Consider the following 22,574-nt stretch of genomic DNA (forward strand, 5'->3'; position numbering starts at 1 on the left):
GATATTTAGCAATGTTCTGTACAACAAGCACGATGTCTTCCTTTTATAAATTAATCGCCATGGCTTGCCAATATCTATCTTACACCACTAGTATTTTTTTGAACTGCATGCGATAAGATTACAATTTCCTCATAAGGAAAAATGAATATAGCTCTTTAACAGGATGAATTTCCTGCAACATGGGTTAACAAGATATGCCCCCATGTAAATAAATACCTTATTTACATGTAGTGTTGCATATCGAACTGAAATGTTTCCGAAATTTTTATCTTGCTCTAGGTATTTTCCTGTTTCACATTCCCAGATATACCTGGTATACTTCCTCTAGGAACTAGTACCGATACCTAGGATTATTTTTCTAGCTAATTTTAAAGTTTGCTCTGTATACATTATATTATATGGTATACACGAGTACAAAGATTTAAATTGGCGATGTGAATTTATTTTCGCCTGTCAAGTACAAGGATGAGGGTCTGGTCAAGTTAAACATCGGTTTCCATTAGATCTCTCAAGGTAAGCAGCATTGCGCTCGGAAAGAATAAAGGCCTTCCTTTGGATGCCGCTCTTCTTCCCTGTATTCATATCGAAGTACTGACAACTCGAAACCGGGTTGCCAGTACCTAGGATTTGAACCACATGATTAGTGCTGCTGCCTTGGAAACCTCGTTTTCTTTCACCAGGTACGAACCCCTGCTTCAAATGCAGTTTTACAGAAATAATGTGAAAACAAATCTTAATTCAGCGTAAAAAGTGCCATCATTTTAGTTCGGGTGATAAAACGGTGAAACTTTTGTGACCCAGTGAAATCAAAGCCTATTCTTCGAGTCAGAGAGCTAGAAATATTATGAGAGTAGTTTGAAAGGTTGTCGGTATCACCGTCAGATGCATATTCTAGCGCAACGAGTATCCCGCGTAGTAATCAGTAATTCTTTATGAGTAAACACGTAACGCGTCAGTGCTCTGTGGGGAGATCTGTGGTGCGGACACCTCTTTGTTGTTATTCATGTGTAGTGATTTGTGGAGATGGCAAAAATTTAGATTGGAGCAGAGATTAAATACTATGAAAAGAAAGGTATGAAAGCAAAGGAAATTCACATCGACTTTTAGAACACTCTGCTTCTTCATATTCAACTGTTGCCAAGTGAAAAAACGAGTTTAAGTTTGGCCGAGACAGCTTAGATGATGATGCGCGTTGTGGTCGGTCAAAATGTGCCACTACCCCAGAAATTACTGCAAAAGTGTATTAAATGGTCATGGTGGATCACTGACTGAAAGTGCGAGAAATCACTGAAGCTGTAGGGATGTCATCTGAACGGGCATATAGTATCACATTTCAACAGTGGGATTGGAGAAATTATCTGCTGGATGGGTGACTATTGACGCAGGATCACAAGCGCATCAGAAAGACATTTCCAAACAATGTTTGACTCATTTTAAGAGCAACCGACAAGATTTGTGACCACAGATGAAACTTGGGCCCACTTCTATACCCCAGAGACAAAACAGACGTAAAAGCAGTAGAAAAATGGACCTCGTGGACTGTGGCGCATCGCGCACGACCAAGGTTGCCTGTGGAGTTGTATATTTCGGTATTTCAACCCAATATCTTGTTTTTTGAAAGCCACCAAAATCTCAGTGCAAGAGGAAGCCTCAATAGCTTCACTGGCTAAAGCACTCGGCCGGACATCGAGGGCTCCGGGCTCGAATCCAGCTCAAGGCGAATGATTTTTACACTCTGAAATTTTTGCATTGCAATGCACATTTACCAAAAGACTCCGTTTAAAGTTACTGTCGTGGCATCTCCAAGTCTCTTGGAACATTGGAAACATTGATTTACCACCACCAAAGAAAGCAAAGGTAATACGGTCGGCCGGAAAGATCATTCAGTTTTCTGGAATGCGAAAGGGATTCTACTGACAGATTATCTTCCCACTAGTCAAACAATTACTGGACAATACTACGCTAATCTCCTAATACAGCAAAACAGCAAAAGATACACGAAAAAAGGCCAGGTTTGGCCAGGAAGAAAGTCATCTTTCATTAAGACAACGCACGCCCACACACAAGTGTCGTTGCTATGGCAAAAAGCGTGAAATAGGGAACAAATTGTTTCCTCACCCGCGTAATTCGCTTGATTTGCCTTCATCAGATTTCCATCTCTTCACCAAACTACAAAATTTCCTCGGTGGAAGGGGATTCTCTTCAAACAAAGAACTAACAGCCGAAGTACGTTGCAGGCCTTAAGGAATCTAAATATCGAGATGGGATCAAGACATTGGAACATCGCTGGACCAAGTGCTTCAGTGAACAGGGAGGCTACATTGAAAAATAAAAACATTTTGCTGAGGTAAGTCGTTTATTTACATTTCATTCCAAGAACTTTTCAAATTACTATCGTAATTTAGTATTTTCCAAATATGCTGTCAAGATACTTGCTTTGTCGTGCATGGTTATTTGCTCTAGGAGTTATAAGTCTCATTTCAAGAATTTTTCTTTTTAAGTATGCCACTTATGTATGTTATTTTTCTGCTTCCTAGGCTTCCAGGCTGCTTTCTTTCAGCAGAAGAATCACTTATATTCTCCTTGTTTACTTTAGGATTGTTCAACTTCATTGAAATCTGTGGTTCAGAGTAGAGGGCTGTTCGAATTACGCTTGCAAGTTCATATTTCAAAATACCATACAATGCTTTCTTCCTCATAGTTTATCTTGATGCCTGCGCATTTTCTGTGACCAGTCTTTTTTCAGAAAATTGAACGCAAATGATTTGGATAGGTAAAGAGTAGGCAGTGGCGTCAAATCTTGTAAGTTTCTAATTTAGTGGGGTATATTTGTTATTTCCGTTTTTGAAGCATGAGGGCAATGGGCCTGGCCTAGTTGAAACACCAGTCCTCTTGAGATCATTGAAGTTAACCAACGTGGCGTTAACCATACGTTAACCATGGTGCTCTTGCCCATTGCCAGCATGCGGCAGGCAGGTAAAACAGATCAAACTGACCAGGGCTCCTGTCGAATTCCTGCCCTAAAGCAGTAGTCTACCATTTTGTCAAGCGTGAGGTTACCTACAAATCCATTTACATTTGATGGCGTGTCCATTGCCTCATAGTGTGTGGTGGAGGGTGATAGGATACCATATGTTAAAGAAAGAAAAACCTCGCTGTGAAAATTTGTGATATTTTGTCGCTTATGAATGTTAATATTTTAAATAGTTGTTGATGGTAATGAATGAATCCTGGTGTTCGTTCCGATTAAAGCCGTGCGAATTGACGCCAAGCTAGAATTACTCAAAAATATCTAATTTATTAATCGGTAATACTAATAATTATATCAGCTCTTACCTTGGATAAAGCATACACAATTATGTTATAAAGTTTTTGGTTCGTTAAGGGAGTATCTTGGGACGTAGTGATAAGATTTGCAGAGAGAGAATTAGGGCTGTGAAGTCATCTCTTCAGGTCCTCATCCCCCCAAATATTCAATGATGACAATTTTTCAAATCGTTTGATATTTTTTCAATGGGTTTTTCATGTCTGTAAATTTTCTATGGATCTGAAACAATTAGCAGTATTCAGAGCAATAGCTGGGGATCTGAGGTGATTGATTTTCCATCTCCCCCTAGACTGTTCTGGTTGTTAAGCTGAGAGTTGTGTAGTAACTAACTTCCATACTAAAAAGAAAGACTCGTACTTTTCCACAGATTTTATTATACGGTACAACGCGTTTCACCGACTTGCGGCATCATCAGGTGTACCGTATAATAAAATCTGTGGAAAAGTACGAGTCTTTCTTTTTAGTATGGATATTAAATACTTCCACGAAGTGAAGCCTGAAACAATAGAATATATAGTAACTAACTATTTAAACATCCTGACCAACACCCAAATAACATTATGTGGAACTTCATAATTTATCAGCCCATCAGACGGGAGATGTGCATTAATTGCCATGTTCCGCAAATGCCATTGACGTCTTCACCATCATAATTAATACGATGGATAGTTTTCAAAGCTGAGGACTGAGCCACTCATGGCATTTCATATTCCCACATTTAGGCTATGGGAGTCATTATCTTTCCTAATGTCTCCATTCGATTTCCCAAGAACTGTTTTGCAAGCAGAAAATCGGAGATCTAGGATTTTAGATGGAGTTTCCCAAAGGTATCACTCCGATTTGGATTCGGAACTTGACTTATGGAATGGGAATTTTGTACGCAACATCCTCCCCGTCTCCGAGAATTAACCTCGTTTCCCATGCAAGCATATCCCAACAGTCCGCGCTTGTACGAAAAATATCGCTTCAACGTACGAAATAACAGGATTTGTTCGTCTCATAGATTGTAGGCAGGATACAATAATTACCGAGAAGTCTATATCCAAAACTTCACTTTATTTTATAAGGTGATAATGATATTTATTGACAATACGTCTGGGGATAGGATAACCAGTGGCGTCCATACTAATTGCGCAGTTGTGGAACGGTGTAAACTCTCCTGAGGAGTTCCTGTATGGAATTGAAGAGAAAAGTAGAAGAAGAAAGACAAAGACAGGAATAATTGAGAGGAAAGTGTAAAAATTGGTCACAAAAGAGACCAACAAGGGAGAAGAAGAAAGTGAGGCATTGAGGGTTTTAGCGATCATAACCCTCGCCCACCCAGTGGTGCAGATGCATCAGCACTCCTTCTGCTATAAATGCACCTACGACGTACTTTTATCGCTATTGATTATCTCATTTTGCTCATACTTATATCTATGAATCACGCATGCTACTTATTCAATGACTATCTTATCATCGTCATTCGGAGGCATTAATCCTAGGTTTGTTCTCTTATCTTGATTCTACGTTTTCTTAACTTACGTGGTCTGTGCAATAAATGCGCGAACTGGTGCTATCTGGCGGCCATGACGCGGACTATGGCCCCGCTCACTAGCGGCGCTATAGACCTGAGACCCAATGAGCCGTCAGTGCATGGCGGATCGTCGAGCTGTGTGTATGGTGCCAGCTATGTTAGTTTCTGTTGTCCTTGTTCTTACTGTTTGTCGAAAATGGAAATTAACGAAATCACGGAGCAACGAATCAACTTTTTGGTGAAGTGCGGTAGAACTTATCAAGAAATTGCTGAAATTTTTACAGCTGTTTAAGGTGATAATGCTCTGAAGAAAACATCCGTTATCAAGTGGATTAAGCGTATTAAAGATGGTCAGCAAGACGCCTTGGATGATGCAAGGCCGGGATGACCTTCAACTATCTGTGTTGACTGCATTGATCGTGTGCAGTCCCTTGTCCTTACCGGTCGTCGAAAAACTGTCCGAATGATAGCTAATGAACTGAATTTAGGAAAATCAACAGTGCACACTATTTTAACCGAACATGATGGATGGATCCTTCACCATGACAATGCACCTGCACATTCAACATTGATTGTTCGCCAGTTTCTCGCAAAAATTCAATCACCATCCTTGAACGTCCTCATTCGCCAGATCTCGCCCTCTGCGACTTTTTCCAATGCCCAAAATGCCAAAATGTGATGACGGGACATAACTGGGAAGATGTGGACTCAATAAAGCAAGAAATGACGTGAAAACTAAAAACCCTAACTGCCGAGGACTTCCAAGGGTGCTTTAAACAGTGGAAAATAAAATGGAATAAGTGAATAGCAACGAATGGAGAGTATTTTGAAGGGGACAAAATTGATAGACTGAATTCTGCAAAATAAAGTTTCTCATTATTTTTTCTCTTTCACTTTTGCCATTATCTATGTCGCGTATTTCCCTGGAACACTTTCCCAGTATTTATTTCTAGGTAAATGAGAATTTATCAAGGGAGAATTTCCGTCTTCTTCACGAGAGGTAATACCGCTTACAAAACTTTATTTCTCCTTGGCATAATTTGAGATTGAGAGAAAAGAGCTTAGCACAGGAAGTGCTCATTGAAGAGCTACTTCCCATTGCCAAATTTAAATGCCACTTATGCGTCGCGAATTTCAAACCTTTCAGTCATTTTCATACCTATTACTGGAACATAGTGCCCTTAAAATAGTATTAATAATAAGAAGACATTTTTTCCATTCGCTATCATTTGTATGCAAACGTAGATGTTTTGTAGTCCTCCACGGTTCCTCATAATAACCCTATAATCCCTATCAACACCTTCCTTCAATCCTTCTTATCATTTCCATCAATATTGAGTACGATAGACGGCCTTCATCTTTGGTTCATAATATAATGCTCGCAGTTACTATTAACCTATAAAGAGGCGGGACATCCGAATTTAATTGTAAGATTCCATAGAGTTTGCGCACGAAGATGTATTTTAGTGAAGTTATTATATTATTATATTAGTTGGAAAGAAGAGAAGAAAAAATTTTTATAAGTCAACCGAAAATCAAACGTGGAAATATTTCACTTTTTGTAATTTTTCTCGGACTTCTTCAAGTGTCTCTCATTGAAAAATTAAACTCGTTTCACATGCATTACTACTAAATCATTTAAATAACTGCAGATTCATGCTGAAGTCATCAAAGTCTTAAATTGCTTTAGCATGATGTACAGCATATACTATGCATATTTAAACTCCTCTTGGAGTATGATTGTGGGTTTTAAATGGAGAAAATCACTTCTTTGTTATCTAAGCAAACAACTTTTTAAAAATAAACTATCTTTTGAAGTAGTTCTTCAAGCAACATAATATCTAAACTTCTGATTAGTAATAGCAGTCCAAGTAACAGATCGAACTTTGCAGCAGTGGTATGATTTTTTACTCAGTAATATATTTATGAGATAAATCAAGGTGTTATAATTTTCGGTAATTATTTAAAAACATTAATATCTCATTCGAAATCCTAACAAACGTTTTATTCAAAATTTAGGTATTCAGTATATTTTGATACTGGCTTTCCAAAAGAGTCCTTTTAGCATGGCTCCGCGCTCAGATCCCAGTTCCTATTTTTGATCCTATTCATTTCCTAATCCATTCACCTCGCGCAAAAACTTCGCTCCGAGTTTCTCTCCCTGAAAAATTGGGTAAATGAATTTGTACCTTTCGTATTATTAATTAAAGAGCTATATAGCATAAGTTAAATTTCCGGTAAATTTCGGGCCAGCAGCCGCGGTTATACGATTGGGGAAAAGGATTATATATTTTTGGTATTATATAAATTTTTATTTTTAATAATTTTAAAATTTGTTTTTGAAATTTATATTCTTAGCAAATATTTGTTCATTGATTCTAGGAGATTCAGTTTATAAACAAGGATCAGATACCCTTTTATCTTGAATGTTAACTTTTACATGGGCAGTTGTGCTTACCCTCCCCGGACTACAACCTTGACGTGGTGGAAGGGCTAGTGCGTTCCGATGACCCCTAGAGCTGTGCTGGTGGGAGTAATAATAATTGCTCCTGGTAGGGTCACCCATGCCAGATAGGTCGAAGGTTAGGAACCAGAGGAAAGGTAGTCCACGCAGCGTCTGTTCCTCAGTGAGGCAGCTGCAATGGCGTCTGACCCCAGTGGGGCGGCCAGTAAGTGATGGTGTCACGTTAAAAACACTATTGAGGAAGGCAACGGGAAACCACCTCAATTATCATTCCCAAGATTAACATGATGGACTATACAGAGATTTTGAGTCATGGCAACTACGGGGCTCGGCCCAATCGGACGTGTGTCGTGCCCGGCAGCGGGGGAGGCAAGGCTTCCGCGGTCGTAGGTTTAGGAACAGTGTGATAAATTCGCACAGCTTCCCGGGAGCGGATGCGGACTCGGACCACAATTTAGTTGTTATGAAATGTAGCGTCCGTTTCAAAAAGATAAGGCAGCAACGGCGAGTTAGAAAATGGAATGTAGAAGCATTAAATGGTTTGAAAAAGAAGGAATACAAACAGGCGGTAGAGGAAAGCATGGAGGATGGTAAAGAGCTAAGTACAACGGAAGAAAAATGGGAAAGTATTAAGAAAGGGTTGTCTAAAGCCGCAAAAGACACTATAGGAACCGTTAACGCTAAAAGGACTAGGAAACCATGGATCACGGATGAGATGATTACAAAGATGGATGAGCGGCGAAAATGGAAGAATGCAAATACAGAATTAGGCAAAATGAAGTACAAAGAATTAAACAATAAACTGAGGCGGGCAACGAATAAAGCGAAAGAAGCATGGTGGAAGACGCAGTGCGAGGATATGAAAAGTCTGCAGAGGAAGGGTGAAATCGGTGCGCTGTACAGCAAAGTTAAATCGTTATCGGGAAGTAAGAAAGGGAGATCAACGATAGCAGTTAGAGATACTACCTTGATCAAAAATTTCCCGGAATTTATTCAGAAAATTAAAAATACAAGTTTATTCATCTAAATCTATATTGTCCCCTTCAAAGTAATCCCCATCGACTGCAACACACTTTTGCCAGCGCTTGATCCAATCCTCGAAACATTTTTTATATTCGGTTTTCGGTATGTCCATCAGTGCTTCCTGCGATTTTTCCATTACTTCCTCTCGGCTGCTAAAACGCGTTCCCCGTAATGGTTTTTTAACTCGATTGAACAGAAAGAAGTCACAGGGAGCCAAATCAGGTGAATTCGGTGGCTGTTGGATGGTATTTGTTGCATTTTTCGTCAAAAAATTACGAATAATGATAGCACTGTGCGACGGTGCGTTATCATGGTGCAAAATCCACGAGTTTTCTGCCCACATTTCTGGTCTCTTTCGGCGAATTGCTTCACGCAAACGTCTCATAACGCCCAAATAATACTCTTTGTTTACTGTCTGGCCTTCTGGCAAAAATTCATGATGCACTACACCGTTGTAATCCATGAAAACCGTCAGCATTGCCTTCTTTTTTGACTGAAAACGACGTGGTTTTTTTGGTCTCGGCTCATTTGGTGAACGCCATTCACTTGCCTGATGTCTGGATTGCGTGTCGTACTCATAAACCCAGGTCTCGTCTCCAGTAATGATCCTTTTGATGAATGTGGGATCGGATTCAGCCTCGCAAATCATGTCTTTTGCGACGTCAACACGGTCTCTTTTTTGCATGAAATTGAGGTCTTTTGGCACCAACTTTGCTGCTACACGACGGAAACCCAAATCATTAACCACAATGTCTTGGGCGGATCCATAGGCAATGTTCAAGTCCTCCGCTATTTCTCTGATGGTTAATTTGCGGTTATTGACCAACATTTCTTTTACTTTATCAATTTTTTCACCGACTTTCGATGTCGATGGTCTGCCACTGCGTTCATCATCTTCGATTGACTCACGACCACTTCTGAACCGCTCGTGCCACTGGTAAACGACCGTTTTTTTTAGAGAATCGTTGCCGAAACACTTTTCCAACATTTCCAACGTCCGTGCGCCACTAAATCCGTTTTTTACGCAAAATTTAATACAAGTTCGTTGTTGCAAATTTAAATCCATTTCTGAATTTGTAAAAAATCGCCAACACACACAGAGATAGATGTACTCTTGGCTACGTAACTTTTGCAAATGTCAAGTTATGACACTAAGATTTAAAGGGAATATCAACAACAGATGTACCAATTTAACAAAAAAAACAGAACTCAAATCGGAACGATGGGAGCGCCACACGGTGTTTATTCTGGGAACTTTTTGATCAAGGTAGTAAGTCGAGTAAGGTAATAGTTGACGCAGGGAAGATTCAAGCGAGATGGAAGGAATATATAGAAGAACTGTATAGTAAAGACCTTAGACCAACAAAGTTAGACAGAAAAGGAACATGACGTAGAGGAAGATGGCTTAGGGCAAGGCATACTAGACAATGAGATAGAAAGGGCATTAAGGGAGATGAAACTAAATAAGGCCGTGGGGGTGGATAACATTCCCGCGGATCTATTGAAATGCTTAGGAAAATGTGGAACGAAGAGGCTATATGGGCTGATTCGTAGTATTTATGAGGAAGGAATCTGGCCGGAAGACTTTGTGAGATCAGTTTTAGTTCCTATTCCGAAGAAGGTAAAGGCTACATCATGTGAGGACTACAGGACGATAAGTTTGATATCCCACGCAGCTAAAGTTGTTCTTAGGATAATAAACAAAAGGTTAGAGAGTAGGGCAAATGATTACTTAGGGGATGATCAGTTTGGGTTTATGAAGGGGAGAGGTACGCGTGATGCCATTGCAGTAATGAGATTATTAATCGAAAGGAATATAGAACACAACCAGGAGGTATTTGCCTGTTTCGTAGATTTCGAAAATGCGCTTGATAGAGTGAATTGGGAAAAACTAATGAGTGTATTGAAGAAAATAGGAATAGATTGGAGGGAAAGTAGGCTAATCCGCAACCTGTACATGTCTCAGACTGCTCAGGTGCGGGTGGGGAACGGGGAGTCCGGATGGGCAGTGCTAGGAAGAGGTGTAAGGCAGGGTTGCCCATTATCACCGTTGCTGTTGAGCCTGTATGCAGAGGAAATGATTAAAGAGGCATGGGAAGAACTGGAGGTAGGAATGAGAGTGGGCGGGGAATTCGTAAAATCAGTTAGGTTTGCTGATGACCAAGATTTAGTTTGTCAGTCAGCCAAGGGGTTGCAAGCATTGCTGAGTGAATTGGAAATTCAGTGCGACAGGTATGAGATGAAAATCAATATTAATAAAACAAAGGTTATGCGATTTTCTAGAAAGAAAAAGGCCAAGCTTAACATTAAAATAGGAGGGCAAAAACTAGAGCAGGTGGAACAGTTTACGTATCTCGGTAGTGTTTTGGACCAACACGGTCAAAGTAGTATGGACGTAAGGCGAAGAATTGCGCTAGGCAAAGAGGCTTTCACAAGGAGGAGGGAGTTGATGACAGGGACGTTGAGTAAGGATGTTAAGAAGAGACTCGTAAAAACTTTGATATGGAGCATAGCTATGTACGGCGCGGAAACGTGGTCATTGAAGCAGGAGGATAGGCGTAGACTAGAGGCTTTTGAAATGTGGGTGTGGAGAAGAATGGAGAAGGTGAAATGGACAGAGAAGAAAACAAATGAGGAAGTACTTGATATGGTGGGCGAAGAGAGGGGTTTGTTGGGAGAAATCCTATGGAGGCAGGAAAAGTTGCTGAAGGCGGTATTGACCGCGGGATATTGAAGACTATAATTGAGGGGAGAATGTTAGGCAAACGAGGAAAGGGAAGGAACACGATAGGGATGTTGGACGGGATGAAGGGAGGAAGAAAGTACTCGGAGCTGATGAGGGACCTGATGTAAAGTAGGATGTTGTGTTTTGCCAGGGGTCACAAATTATTTAATTAGTAATTATGTCCATCCAAAAACCTACCTTAACCGGTAGATTACCTAATAATAATAATAGTTGTGCTTAATGTCTTGAAACCCAAAGGATTTTGGCAGTATTTTAGTCCTTTCGGAGAAGCCTGTTCTTTAATAATAATCCACGATATGTTGTTAACTTATTATTGTTTTCATTTTGTATACCTTCGTCATATCGTCTTTTAAGGTTGATTTCTCTTAATTATTGAAGGTAATTATGTCAGATCAAGGTGCAGCTTATATATAAGACGGTAATGGGATACAATAACTTTATTTGCACGAATATATTTTTTGTGAAAATATTGAAGGTGAATTTTTAAGTGAAATGATTTATTATGTTTCTTGATTATTGGGCTCTAAAATATGACCACATTGCGCATCACTCTCGTGATATATGTGATGAGTCGCGACATAGTAGATGTACATTGTTCTATAAGGGAATTTTCCGCATACACCTAAACGCCTTCTGTGCAATTCAGGATGAATTTAAAAAAATTAATTAAATGCCCAGGTTTAGTATCACTTAAAAATAACTATCTTTTTTAAGTATTGTATTAAAACAATTATATTTGTTATAGGTGATAAGTACTGTGAAGTAATGTTGAAACAATATTTTTTTAAGAAGCATACCTTTTTTGTAGTACCTTTTTTATCAGGGATAATTATTTTCTTTAATTGTATTAATATCTCGATTTCAAAAGAGCTGTAATTTTAATTTGGTTACTCCTTCATAAGTATCGGAAATAATTTTTCTGCAAAGATATTTTATTCGGTTATGAAAGTACCCAGTTTTTTGAGAGATAAATTTAATTTATCATCAAGTATTTATTTACTTTACTATTAAAGTAACTTTTTGCATTAAAATATTGTAGGGAATACGCTTTATTTTTAACTCAAATATTTTTTTAATTACATAGTTTAAGATCCTCTATCTTTATACCATCGGTTTTTATCAAAATGTGTGTTTTATCATTAATATTAATTTGTTTTTGACAGTGGAAATAATTAAATTAGCATGGTCTATTGTATTTTTGTTTTAAGGAAATCGGTAAAATTAAGCTCGCTGCTTTATCAAAAATGTGTTCTTGGCTAAGATAAGAGGTCTGACCTGCCCGGTGATTGTTTAACGGCCGCGATATATTTACCGTAAAAATGTAGCATAATCAATGTCATAACAAAAGTCTTTTAATGTAAGACTGGTAGGAATGGTTAAACGAAATACTAGCTGTCTCTAATTTTCTATGATTTGACATTTTTGTCAAAAAGCTTACATTTTATTAAAGAATGAGAAGATCCCATATAGCTTTATAATTGAGAATAATACTTGTTTTTATTTTATTTGTATCCTATTATTCTAATTTTTGTTGGGGTGACAACAGATGCATAAATAATATTTTTATTTATATAATATTCATTAATGTTTAATACATCAATTATTATTGATAGTTAGAATTAGTTACCCTAGGTATAATAGTGTAATCTTCCTTCAGATTTCAACTTTACAGGAAGGGTGGTGACGTCGATTTTGGATTAAAATTATAATATTCAGCTTAATGTTTAGGTCTGTTAGCAGTTCACCCCCTCACCTGGCTACGCTCATGAAATGCAGGGAGCATGTAATAGGTAAAAAGACGAGAGTAATTGTCTAACCGTAGAAAAACTGTGTTTGATTAATGGTCGGTGCGCTGTACTCGAAGAGCTTCCATGGCAACACCGCGTAGTAAACATTACCTAAAGCCACCGACGTGCTTACGAAATTATGCATTTATTTCTTCATTTAATTTTGTTAAAATTATTATTGAAGTCAGAATTTCCATTTACAATAATTCGTGAACTAAATAAATACAGTTTCTCTTTGCTAATAATTTTGATAAAATGAGTTGAAATGAAACCTTTAAGTGGTTTAATTCAATCTTTAATTAATTTGTTATATTATACTTTAGTAATTAATTTGATATATCGTGGACATAATATTGTTTCAGCTTTCAACACCTTCCTAATTCCCGTAAAATATGTTTTGGTACTATGTCATTTTATGATAGCCATTGCATCTTTAGTCAGATTTGCAACACTATTTCAGCTGACATGAAAACCGCGGATAAGAATGCCATGGTCATGGGCATCGTATGGCCTTATTATTATTTTCTTCGATTTTCTCCTCAAAATGAGTGATTACGAAAGACGATGAATTACTTGGAAACATGAATCTAACAATTAAAAACAATAGACGGTCCCCATTTAGTAATTAAAAATTGCTAATTAAAAGCTCTTGCTCCAACTGGTTCTCGGAATTTTAAACTACTACACGCCAAATTATAGTTCATATGTATTCTAAAAAATGGTCTGGGAATGAAAAATCTATTACACATACATTCAAACATTCACATCCCCATTTCATTATGGGCCAAGCCAAAAAGCTCCATCTTAAGTGATTTCATGAAACTTATGTCCATTTAGTAGAGACTTCTTCCTCTACTTGCACGCTTTTGTTTCTAATATAAAATTCATAAAATCCCAATTGTTCCTGATAATTTTGATATCCATCATCTTGAAGATGATGGATATTAAAATGATGATCATCTCTTCGAACACATTCTTCGAAGATATTCTCAGCCCGTCCGCTCGGTCCATTCAAATCAATTAATATTTATTTCAAATATCTTTCGGTGTTTCGAGGACTCTCATCCATTTTCTCAACATCGATTCAGACTTCCTTCATACTTATCTGTTATGGTCCGTTTAATCCCTCTTCCTTCATGACTCACTCATTCCACACCCTATTACTTCTTTTTTGTCTTAAGCAAAGCTCAAGCGGCTGTTTATTATAAATCCCCAAGCGACCATTAATTTTTAACTCATAAAACACAATTGTTTTGGCTAAAATACCCAAGTGAATGTTAAAAGATCAATAATTTATTTCAATACATTTCATGTTATCAAACTTTCATTGCATTCGAGATTTTATTTGGCTGCTGGATTTGATCGTATATTTCCTTGGAAAGAGGCAGGAAATCAGGCTTTAACCTTGGAGTCAATCCAATCTCGATAAGCCGAGACTCTCGTGTACACCGTTGGATAGCCTTTCTCGTCACAACCTCTCGCCCAGGAAACCAGACCGACGACCGTATTCTCCATTAACAATGGGCCACCAGAGTCACCCTGAAACAAGATGAAATAATAGTTGTTGAATAATAATTTAACTCCAAAATTTGGCAGATATGAATATGCTTCTCCAATTTAACATATTTGTACACATATCCCAAATTTCTCTGAATAATGAAAAAAACGAGAATCAATGCTGAGCAGGAGAGAAGGCGGGCCCAATGAAGTAAGAGATTGATGACACTTAAGCTCTAAAATTTATTTCATTTAATATTTAATTTTAATTATATTCATAGTTTTATCAATCCATGATTCCACGCTAAGAAAAAATTCTGAGAAATTTTCAACTTTCGATTAGAGCTGTAGCGCCATGCCCAAGATTTCGTTCTAAGGGCCACAGATATGATATAGGCATATAAAGCGATAGCTATACAGAAAATACGGTTTAAGCTATCATTATAAGCGTGCTCACATAGGCTTCCTTTCTAAATTACTGCCTTGGAAGCAAATATAATCGAAAAAATAAGGAATGTACCCACATGATAGGAAACAGCGCGGATTTTAGTCCGAATCGGAAGATTTACACGAAGAAAATGTGACATTAAGAGGTATCAATTATGCAGCGTATGACTCTGTGACTGTTTTCAGGACAACTAATAGAATGGAATAAATTATATGATCAAGATTATTTTGCTAGATTTTTGGAATTCAACGAAAACTATAAATAATATATACATTGTAGTAGATTGGAGAGGGGATTTTTTTCCAAATCTACGTATGATTCAAAAATCTCAGGTGTCGGATGGTGCAGAGATGTCAGAATATACATTGCACATGGTCGATCTATCCTTTACTCCTGCACTGAATTGCATCAGGGGAGAGTCATGGGAAGAGTCTCATTTTGGCAAAAAGGTGGATGGATTCGACATCAATTCAGAGAAGGCTTTAGAGACTCGATCTGGGGATTAGAAACGTCACTTCATGGATTCGGATTACTGGAATGCATACTAGAACAATTAAAATGCGACCACTGAGGAAATATAAACATTTGTGTCGGGACATTATCAAGATGAATTGTTCTTTTCGCGTTCTTGCTCCTATCTGAAGAATTATAGCTTCCGAGGTCCCGCACACGAGCCAAACAATTGCGGGCAATAAAAGGTTAATCACGATTAATGACACAAAAAACTCAATTGAAACGAAGATGACGGAAGTAAAACAAAATCCATGATTTTTTTTTCAATTTTAAGGCAAGATAATGTATTGATTGAACGAGAATAATATTATTTGAAAATCAAGCGAAAAATTAACTAATTTTTCCCATACCCGTCCATGTTGAGCGCGAATAGAAATGAAGTAAATATATTTTTTTTAATGAATTTTGGGCGAAGATGCGGCGTTGAAAAGGAAGAGTATAATATGGAAATTCAGGAGTGATAATTTCATATCTAGACGAAGAAAATACTGATAATAGCATAACTGTAAAGGTCACAGGAAAACAGATGAGATGGACAGAAGAAGTTAGAAAGAATGACACACGCTTGAGAAATAGTGGTTTAGAAAATAACGGAAAAATATTGACTGCTGATTGGCGCAATGAGATTTCGGTGAGGAAAGTGAGTTTTTAATAGTGAATAAATATAGGGCTACGACAAAGAATGTGCCGCGATGAAGGTCTGAAAAACACACGAGAGAAAGGAGATATTTTTGAGCAGCTTGAAAGATGAAAAATGGTAGGGTTTATCAGTAATCAAAGATGGCCGTGAAGAAATAGGAAAGACGTCATATCCATTTTTTATTGTAACCCTGCACGTTATTTCAAGTAGTTAAGTACAATACAGATTTGATTGGATGAAGATCGACAAGTTTTGGTATTAATGGAATTAACTGACAGAAAATTTGAGGCTGTAATTTTTTCAAATAAGTCAAAACTTACATTACAAGATCCCTTGTTTCCTCCAGGAGTGTCCGCGCAGATTTGCTCAGGGTACACGGTCAGACCGTCCGGCTTATAGGCGTCGTTGCAGAGGCTGTGGTTCCAAATGAAAATGGACACTTCGTACAAATCGTCGGGGAGCTCACCCATGTACTGAAAATGGAATGATGATAATCAAGTGTACGTTTTTTCACAAAATATAACTATCCACATTATTTGGAACTTATCTGCATTAGGATTAATTTTGAAAAATGGGAAAATGAGATGCATCATCTCTTTAGACTGTACAGAACAGTCATTACGTTATTTACGTTTCGTGATCATTACCACTGTTCTTTCAATTGCGATCATGCACACATTATGATTTATTATTTTTAAGAGTTACTTCAATTCCGTGTATTTTGAGGAGCATCAGAAGATATACCCACAGACAATCGGCCCCAGCCGATGACCGTAACTTCGGCTCCGACTGGAGGCTCTATGTCCTGTTCGGGAAGGGTTACGGGTGCGGTGTTGCCGTCTGCATCGAACTGGAAGGGCGGGTCCACCTGCAAACGAAGTATAATCTCAAATGAATAACTTGAACAAAAAAAAATTAGAAGAATCTTAAGAGGAGAAGGAGTGAGTTTGACAAAAAATATTTTTCAAGGAGGAGGTAATTGATTGCAGTGATGTCGATTGAGGATGTTAAGAAAAGACTAGATATAACTTTGAAAGGGAGAGTGGTTTTGTGCGGTGTGGAAACTTATTCGTTGGGGAGAGAGAGCGAGAGCGCCTGCTTACATATAGAGTGAAATTCTACAGGTATTCCAGCAGCCACCTAATTAATGAAACACTGTTAGATGTCATTTGAGAGACTTAGTCATACATCATTATCTTTTTTCAGTTTCCGAAGTTTATAGGTCGTGTGGCGACCGTTCACACGTTAACCTGGATTAATGACGAATCCTATTCTTAGATGACGAACTCCTGAGAAACATTATAAAGGATAACTTTTCATCTTCACGATCCAATGTGGAAACTTACCTTCATCACCGACACGTCGTTGTGCCAAGAATCGCTTGGGTTATAATCTTCATGGTAATGAATTTCTGTAACTTTGTGCCTCGTTCCACCTGTCTTCAGGTTATTCGTACCTGATAAAACACTGAGTTCTTCGGGTTCATATCTGCAAAATAAAAAGAACTTGATATCAGTTTATGCATTCTCAATCAAGGGTAAGAAATTTACTATCGCGTTAGTTTTGAGCAGATCAAGACATCAAATTGGATGGGAAATGGCAAAATTAAAATTGAAAATAATGGGTATTACGTCGGCTTGAAAAATAATTAGGTAGGTGATTTTTTCTTAGTAGAGTATAACATTTTAAATTTGGTGTCTTCGACTTTAATTCCTACTAACGTTTAAAATGTACTTTTTCTGTTAGGCTGAAAACTGACATTCCTTATTATTTTAAATATTTATTTCTAATTGAAATAATAAACCAACATTGAACCGAACTTCTACACGTGCAGTCCGAGTATTCATAACAAACTTCGGATTTATTACCTTTGCACGGTCATGGTAGATGCCAGTTCTAAAAAAAAATTCGAAATGGCAAGTGAAGAGCCTCCATTATTCGTCAACTTAATGGAATACACTGCGTTCCAATTTCTGTTTGACTGAAATATTTTCTCCAACCTTATTCATTTCAACAACTGAAAATCTTCCTATAACGCTCATTTCCTTTCTTCAAAAATTAAATGCTTGGAAATATCTCACACTCTTTTATTTCTAACATAACATTTTCAATAAATGACGACTGTTCATTAAAGAATTCTCCTCATTATATCCCTTTCCTTTGTAATTCCTTCTCCAGCTGAATTAATTATTCTAGTATCCTTACAAATATGACCAGTTTCCTCAAGAATACTTCCCAAAAGCACAAGACTTCCCTTCTGGCTACTTAATTTTTTCTCTTTTCTTATTAATCCTAACCTTTATAATTCATATTGCCTTATTCCCAGGAGTCCAATCCTCATCCTCCAACCCACTCATCAAATATCATAAGCAAATTATGTAGACTTAGGTGATCCGCGACTCCGATTCCGATTCCTACACGCACTCCAATCATTCCTATGCTCCCATCTCTTAAGCGGAAAAGTTCAGAGACACAGGAGATAACGAGCAGAACTGCCTTTTCCCCATGCATATTATAACATCACAGTCATCAATTTTGTTCACTCTACTCCGTCTACTACGCCAAAGAAAGATTTCCAAATATATTCTAGATTTTTCTCAATAAAAGCCTCTATTATATGAAGAATATGTCATCATAAATCTTCTCCAATTTCCTCTTGGTGACTCTTTGTGGATACAAATACGTAATCTTTTTTAAGTGCAAAATTTAACTCATTGTCCCCACTAGATTTTTTTGTGTTCTAAGGAATTTTTATAAATCCTCAAACTCCTCCTGATTTAAAAATGTTCTGGTATGATTAGAAGCGGCCTAAAAAAATTTGCCGGGGGAATTTATCCTAAAAATGTTATTGCATTCTAAAGAAATCTCAACTCCATTTCCTTAATTTTTAGGGATTCTGCTACGATGTATTTTACAGTAATTATTTGTTATTTTAATCATTTCCAAAAGTATTTTCGTTAATTTCACCGAGTTTTACTGTAACTTGCTAACCATTACCTCTGAATCCAAGTTATATTCATCCATGAAATATTTCCTGTATTGCATTTCACTGGATACGTTAACAATTCAGTTTTTCCTCGCATCACCTCCGCCACTATTCTCGGATCCTATCTTTAATTTCGTCAAAATATCAAAATCAGGTATACATTTCTTCCACGTGTACTCTTGACTACACCACATTTCCTTCCTCTGGGTTATTTGATGAAGCCCCTGTCTACTCTTTCATATTCGGATTAGTTTTTACTTTTTTACCTTTTGAGGATTGCTTCACCTTCTTGCACATCTCCACGCACAGTTTTTCAAATTAACTAATTGTTCTTTCCCCCATATTTCCTATACCCTAATTGTATTCTCTTTGGCAAATTATGTAATTCCTGGTGCATCTTTCTCTCCTACTACATTTTAAGACTTTATAGTCTCTTCCCCGTTTCCTTCAATCCTTTTGTATTGACTGGTTCCTCCATAGATCTTGTAATATCCCTTTTAAGACATCCTACCTTTATTGTTCCCTTTGTTCCGTTCCTCAGAACTAAGACGCTGATATTTGATACACTGATATATTTCTCTTTTAATGTTTCTTCAATCTAGTTTCTCAAATTTATTTCGCTGCTCCAACTTTAATTTTCGTCCCCATACACATTGGAAATCACATAAAAACAAAAGTGTAATCTTCACAATGGATTGGTGAAACCCTGGCCGCAAAAAGCTGGAGAAGTTTGCTCCAATGTCAAGGTGATGTTGACTGTTTTCTTTCTATGGAACGGGGGTTGTGCTTCACAAAAACCTACCTTAAGGCCATAACGTCGACTCGGAGTACTACCTGGAGGTTATGAAACGCCCAAGAGAGAGAATCAGGCGAAAACGGTCCAAATATTGGAGAAGCGGCGAGTGAGTGGTTTTTTCGCCGAAACAACGCGCCGGTTCATTCGTATCTCAGAACTCCTGAGTATTCAGCCAAAATAAGACCGCTGTGCTTACCCACCCACCCTACCCACCAGATATGGCACCATGCGACTTTTTCCTGTTTCCCGAACTAAAAACCTATGGGAAATGATTTTTTGCCCATTCTAGAGATAAAAGAAAATTCGTAAGAGGTGAGCATTCCAGAAAAAGCGTTCCAGGACTGTTTCAAAGAGTGAAAACAGTGTATACGTTGGGGAGGAGACTCCTTTGAAGGAGACCCTTACCAATAATTTGTTTGTGAAGTATTTTTTTTGTGATGAATAAAGTTTGGGAACTTTTTAAGCATACCTCATAGCACTTCCTTGCTCGGTTTCATTCAAGCACCTATACAACCTAATCCATCATTGTCAAATATTTTCTTCCATTTGTTCATTTTCTTCGAATCCCACCAAAATGAATTTCAATTCTGTCTACTTTTGTAGAAATTTGCGATGCATACCTCCCTCCATTATTCCCTTTGAAATGCCTACATGAGTTAGAATATGCTAAATGTAAAATCACTGCTTTGCTCATAAATCACGTGTAAGTGTTGGGCAGAAATGAATAGTGTGGTACAAAGCCAGCATTTAATACCAATCAATTTAGCTGTGCTTACTCATTCCTTATTAAAAGGTTCCTCTCACAGCTTATTACTCCTTACCCCCATTAGCATTGAAGTATTTTTGATACTCTGCATAAGGAGATCATTAATGCATTTTATAAGCACAGAAAAGAGTTGAGTGAATATAGGATGAATCTTAAAAATAAGAAAACTTAAGGAAAACATACTGAGAGCAGTGAGCAGCAGTGAGGATGTAATTGGCGTTTACAATGGACCCTCCACAATTGTGATCGCCATCCACTTGCAGCGAAATCTGCGACAGAAAGAAGAAATCATGTACCAATGTGATTAGTGATTAGTTGTCCGTATGTACACCGGTATTACTAGTAAATCGGTCAGTTCCGTTTTTGTATCTTAGAATAAAATCCTATCTCTCATTACATCTGTATTCAACACCCTTCTCCCGATTTCCCTCTTGTATACTATGGTTACTTCACGTTGCTACTCCTTACTTCCTTACTTACGCTTATGCCTTACGCACTCTGAAATGATCGCACCAATCCGCACAGCTTCTTTATGCATTCCACATAGTCGCAACAGATCTATATTTCCTTTTACCATTTCTCAACCAGAGTTTTCTAATTTTGCGTTGATAGGTAAACCGAAAATTGACGACAATAAATTTTTATCGAAGGACGAAATCCATGATTTTTAATGAACACTATGCCCACCTGTTCTGTTTCCGTAATTCCGGATTTATTTCCTGAAAAGTGCTACTTTAATGTAGTTTACGACAATGTGCAACGGCAGTTACACTAAATCATAGCTCTACCATTTTACTCCAAATTTTATCTGGTTTTAGGTTGTCATGAAATACATCTACGAAATTATGAGCTCAAGGTTTTCCGAAAATCTTTGCCACATCGAAGTAGCATCAAATATATATAGGTGTCTGCTAATCGAATTAATTTTGCCTTTATCATCCTTTTAGTAAACTAAAATTAAGGTGTTCAGTTTGTGGAATTTGTTAGGACTGAACTGAAAACTTGAAAAACTTTGGATAATGAGTGAGGTTTTATAATTACCTGTCCGGGATATTTCCTGCCTTGGACGATGTCTCCTCCAATGATATAAGGATCAGTGAAACCAGGCAAACCCACTGCCGCTCCAACGCCTTTGGGCTTCCTCTGGGGAGACCCTTGAAAGTTCCGACATGAAGTTTGCTTTTGAAGGTTTAATTCTATGCAATAATTTCGTATATATACATTCAGTTCAATCATTTTCTGGCGATTATTGCAACAAATGTTATTAGCAAGGATTATTACAGGTACCTACGAGATATAGACAAGGCGAAGAAACAAATTATTGTCAACTACATCATGATGAAATAGTTTTTTAAAAATTCCTCGTCATCGAACTTAAAATCCTGGGATCACTTTTTAGAAGTATCGTCAATAATTTACAATTTGAATGGAAATACTTTCAATGAGATTTTGAAGCATGTGTGGATCTGAATACCCTAAGGAATATGGATAATATGTGCGTGCGCGTGTACATATATATATATATATATATATATATATATATATATATATATATATATATATATATATATATATACACATACACTCGTATGTTTGTGTATATTCAAAGCCAAAAGGTTTAATTAAGTAAAACAAATGAGGATTACATGCATACCATGCAGAAAATATGTTTGGCTTGAATTTAGTAATCTAGTAATCAAAATATATTTAAACAAAAATTAGTTTTTAATATTACAAATACGCAACATGAGGAGGAAATCTCACCTAACGCCGTCCCGATGATGAGGAGAACCACAAGAGCTACTAACTTGGCCATATCGTCGAACAGTGGTCAGTGAAACTAGGATTTCCCTCTTTTATAAACATGGACCAAAAAAGGTCTACACATGGCCTTTGCTATCTAATTCTTTTAGACTGTATACGATAAGATTAACATTAATCACATCCATCACCATTTATCAATCTGATGTTACGCTATCAACATATTTTTCTTCTCATTCAACTCATGGTCTCCCTCTGTTGTACTTTTCATTCAATCGACCTTCAGAACTCCCTTACAGAATA

General features: G+C 37.4%; 1 protein-coding gene across 1 annotated transcript; it reads right to left on the reverse strand.

Annotated features, from left to right (window-relative positions):
- Nucleotides 1–14,256: 14,256 nt before the first annotated feature.
- On the reverse strand, nucleotides 14,257–22,326 carry LOC139700319 (mite allergen Eur m 3-like). Its single transcript, XM_071598958.1, has 7 exons — nucleotides 22,275–22,326; nucleotides 21,552–21,664; nucleotides 20,694–20,779; nucleotides 17,309–17,450; nucleotides 16,711–16,830; nucleotides 16,283–16,435; nucleotides 14,257–14,403 (listed from the first exon to the last, which is right to left on the reverse strand). Exons 1-7 carry the CDS (start codon nucleotides 22,324–22,326, stop codon nucleotides 14,257–14,259), a joined length of 813 nt encoding a protein of 270 aa, XP_071455059.1.
- Between the last annotated feature and the right edge of the window lie 248 nt (nucleotides 22,327–22,574).

This window comes from Hetaerina americana, unplaced genomic scaffold, assembly GCF_022747635.1.
Source record: "Hetaerina americana unplaced genomic scaffold, ioHetAmer1.1.p SCAF_10, whole genome shotgun sequence".
NCBI lineage: Eukaryota > Metazoa > Arthropoda > Insecta > Odonata > Calopterygidae > Hetaerina > Hetaerina americana.

Coding starts and splice junctions, on each gene's coding strand:
- LOC139700319 (XM_071598958.1), bottom strand. CDS start 22,326: ATGGCCAAGTTAGTAGCTCTTGTGGTTCTCCTCATCATCGGGACGGCG. Junction 17,451..20,693: donor ACTGCTGCTCACTGCTCTCA/GTATGTTTTCCT, acceptor TTTATTTTGCAG/ATATGAACCCGAAGAACTCA. Junction 14,404..16,282: donor GAAACAAGGGATCTTGTAAT/GTAAGTTTTGAC, acceptor ATCTTGTTTCAG/GGTGACTCTGGTGGCCCATT.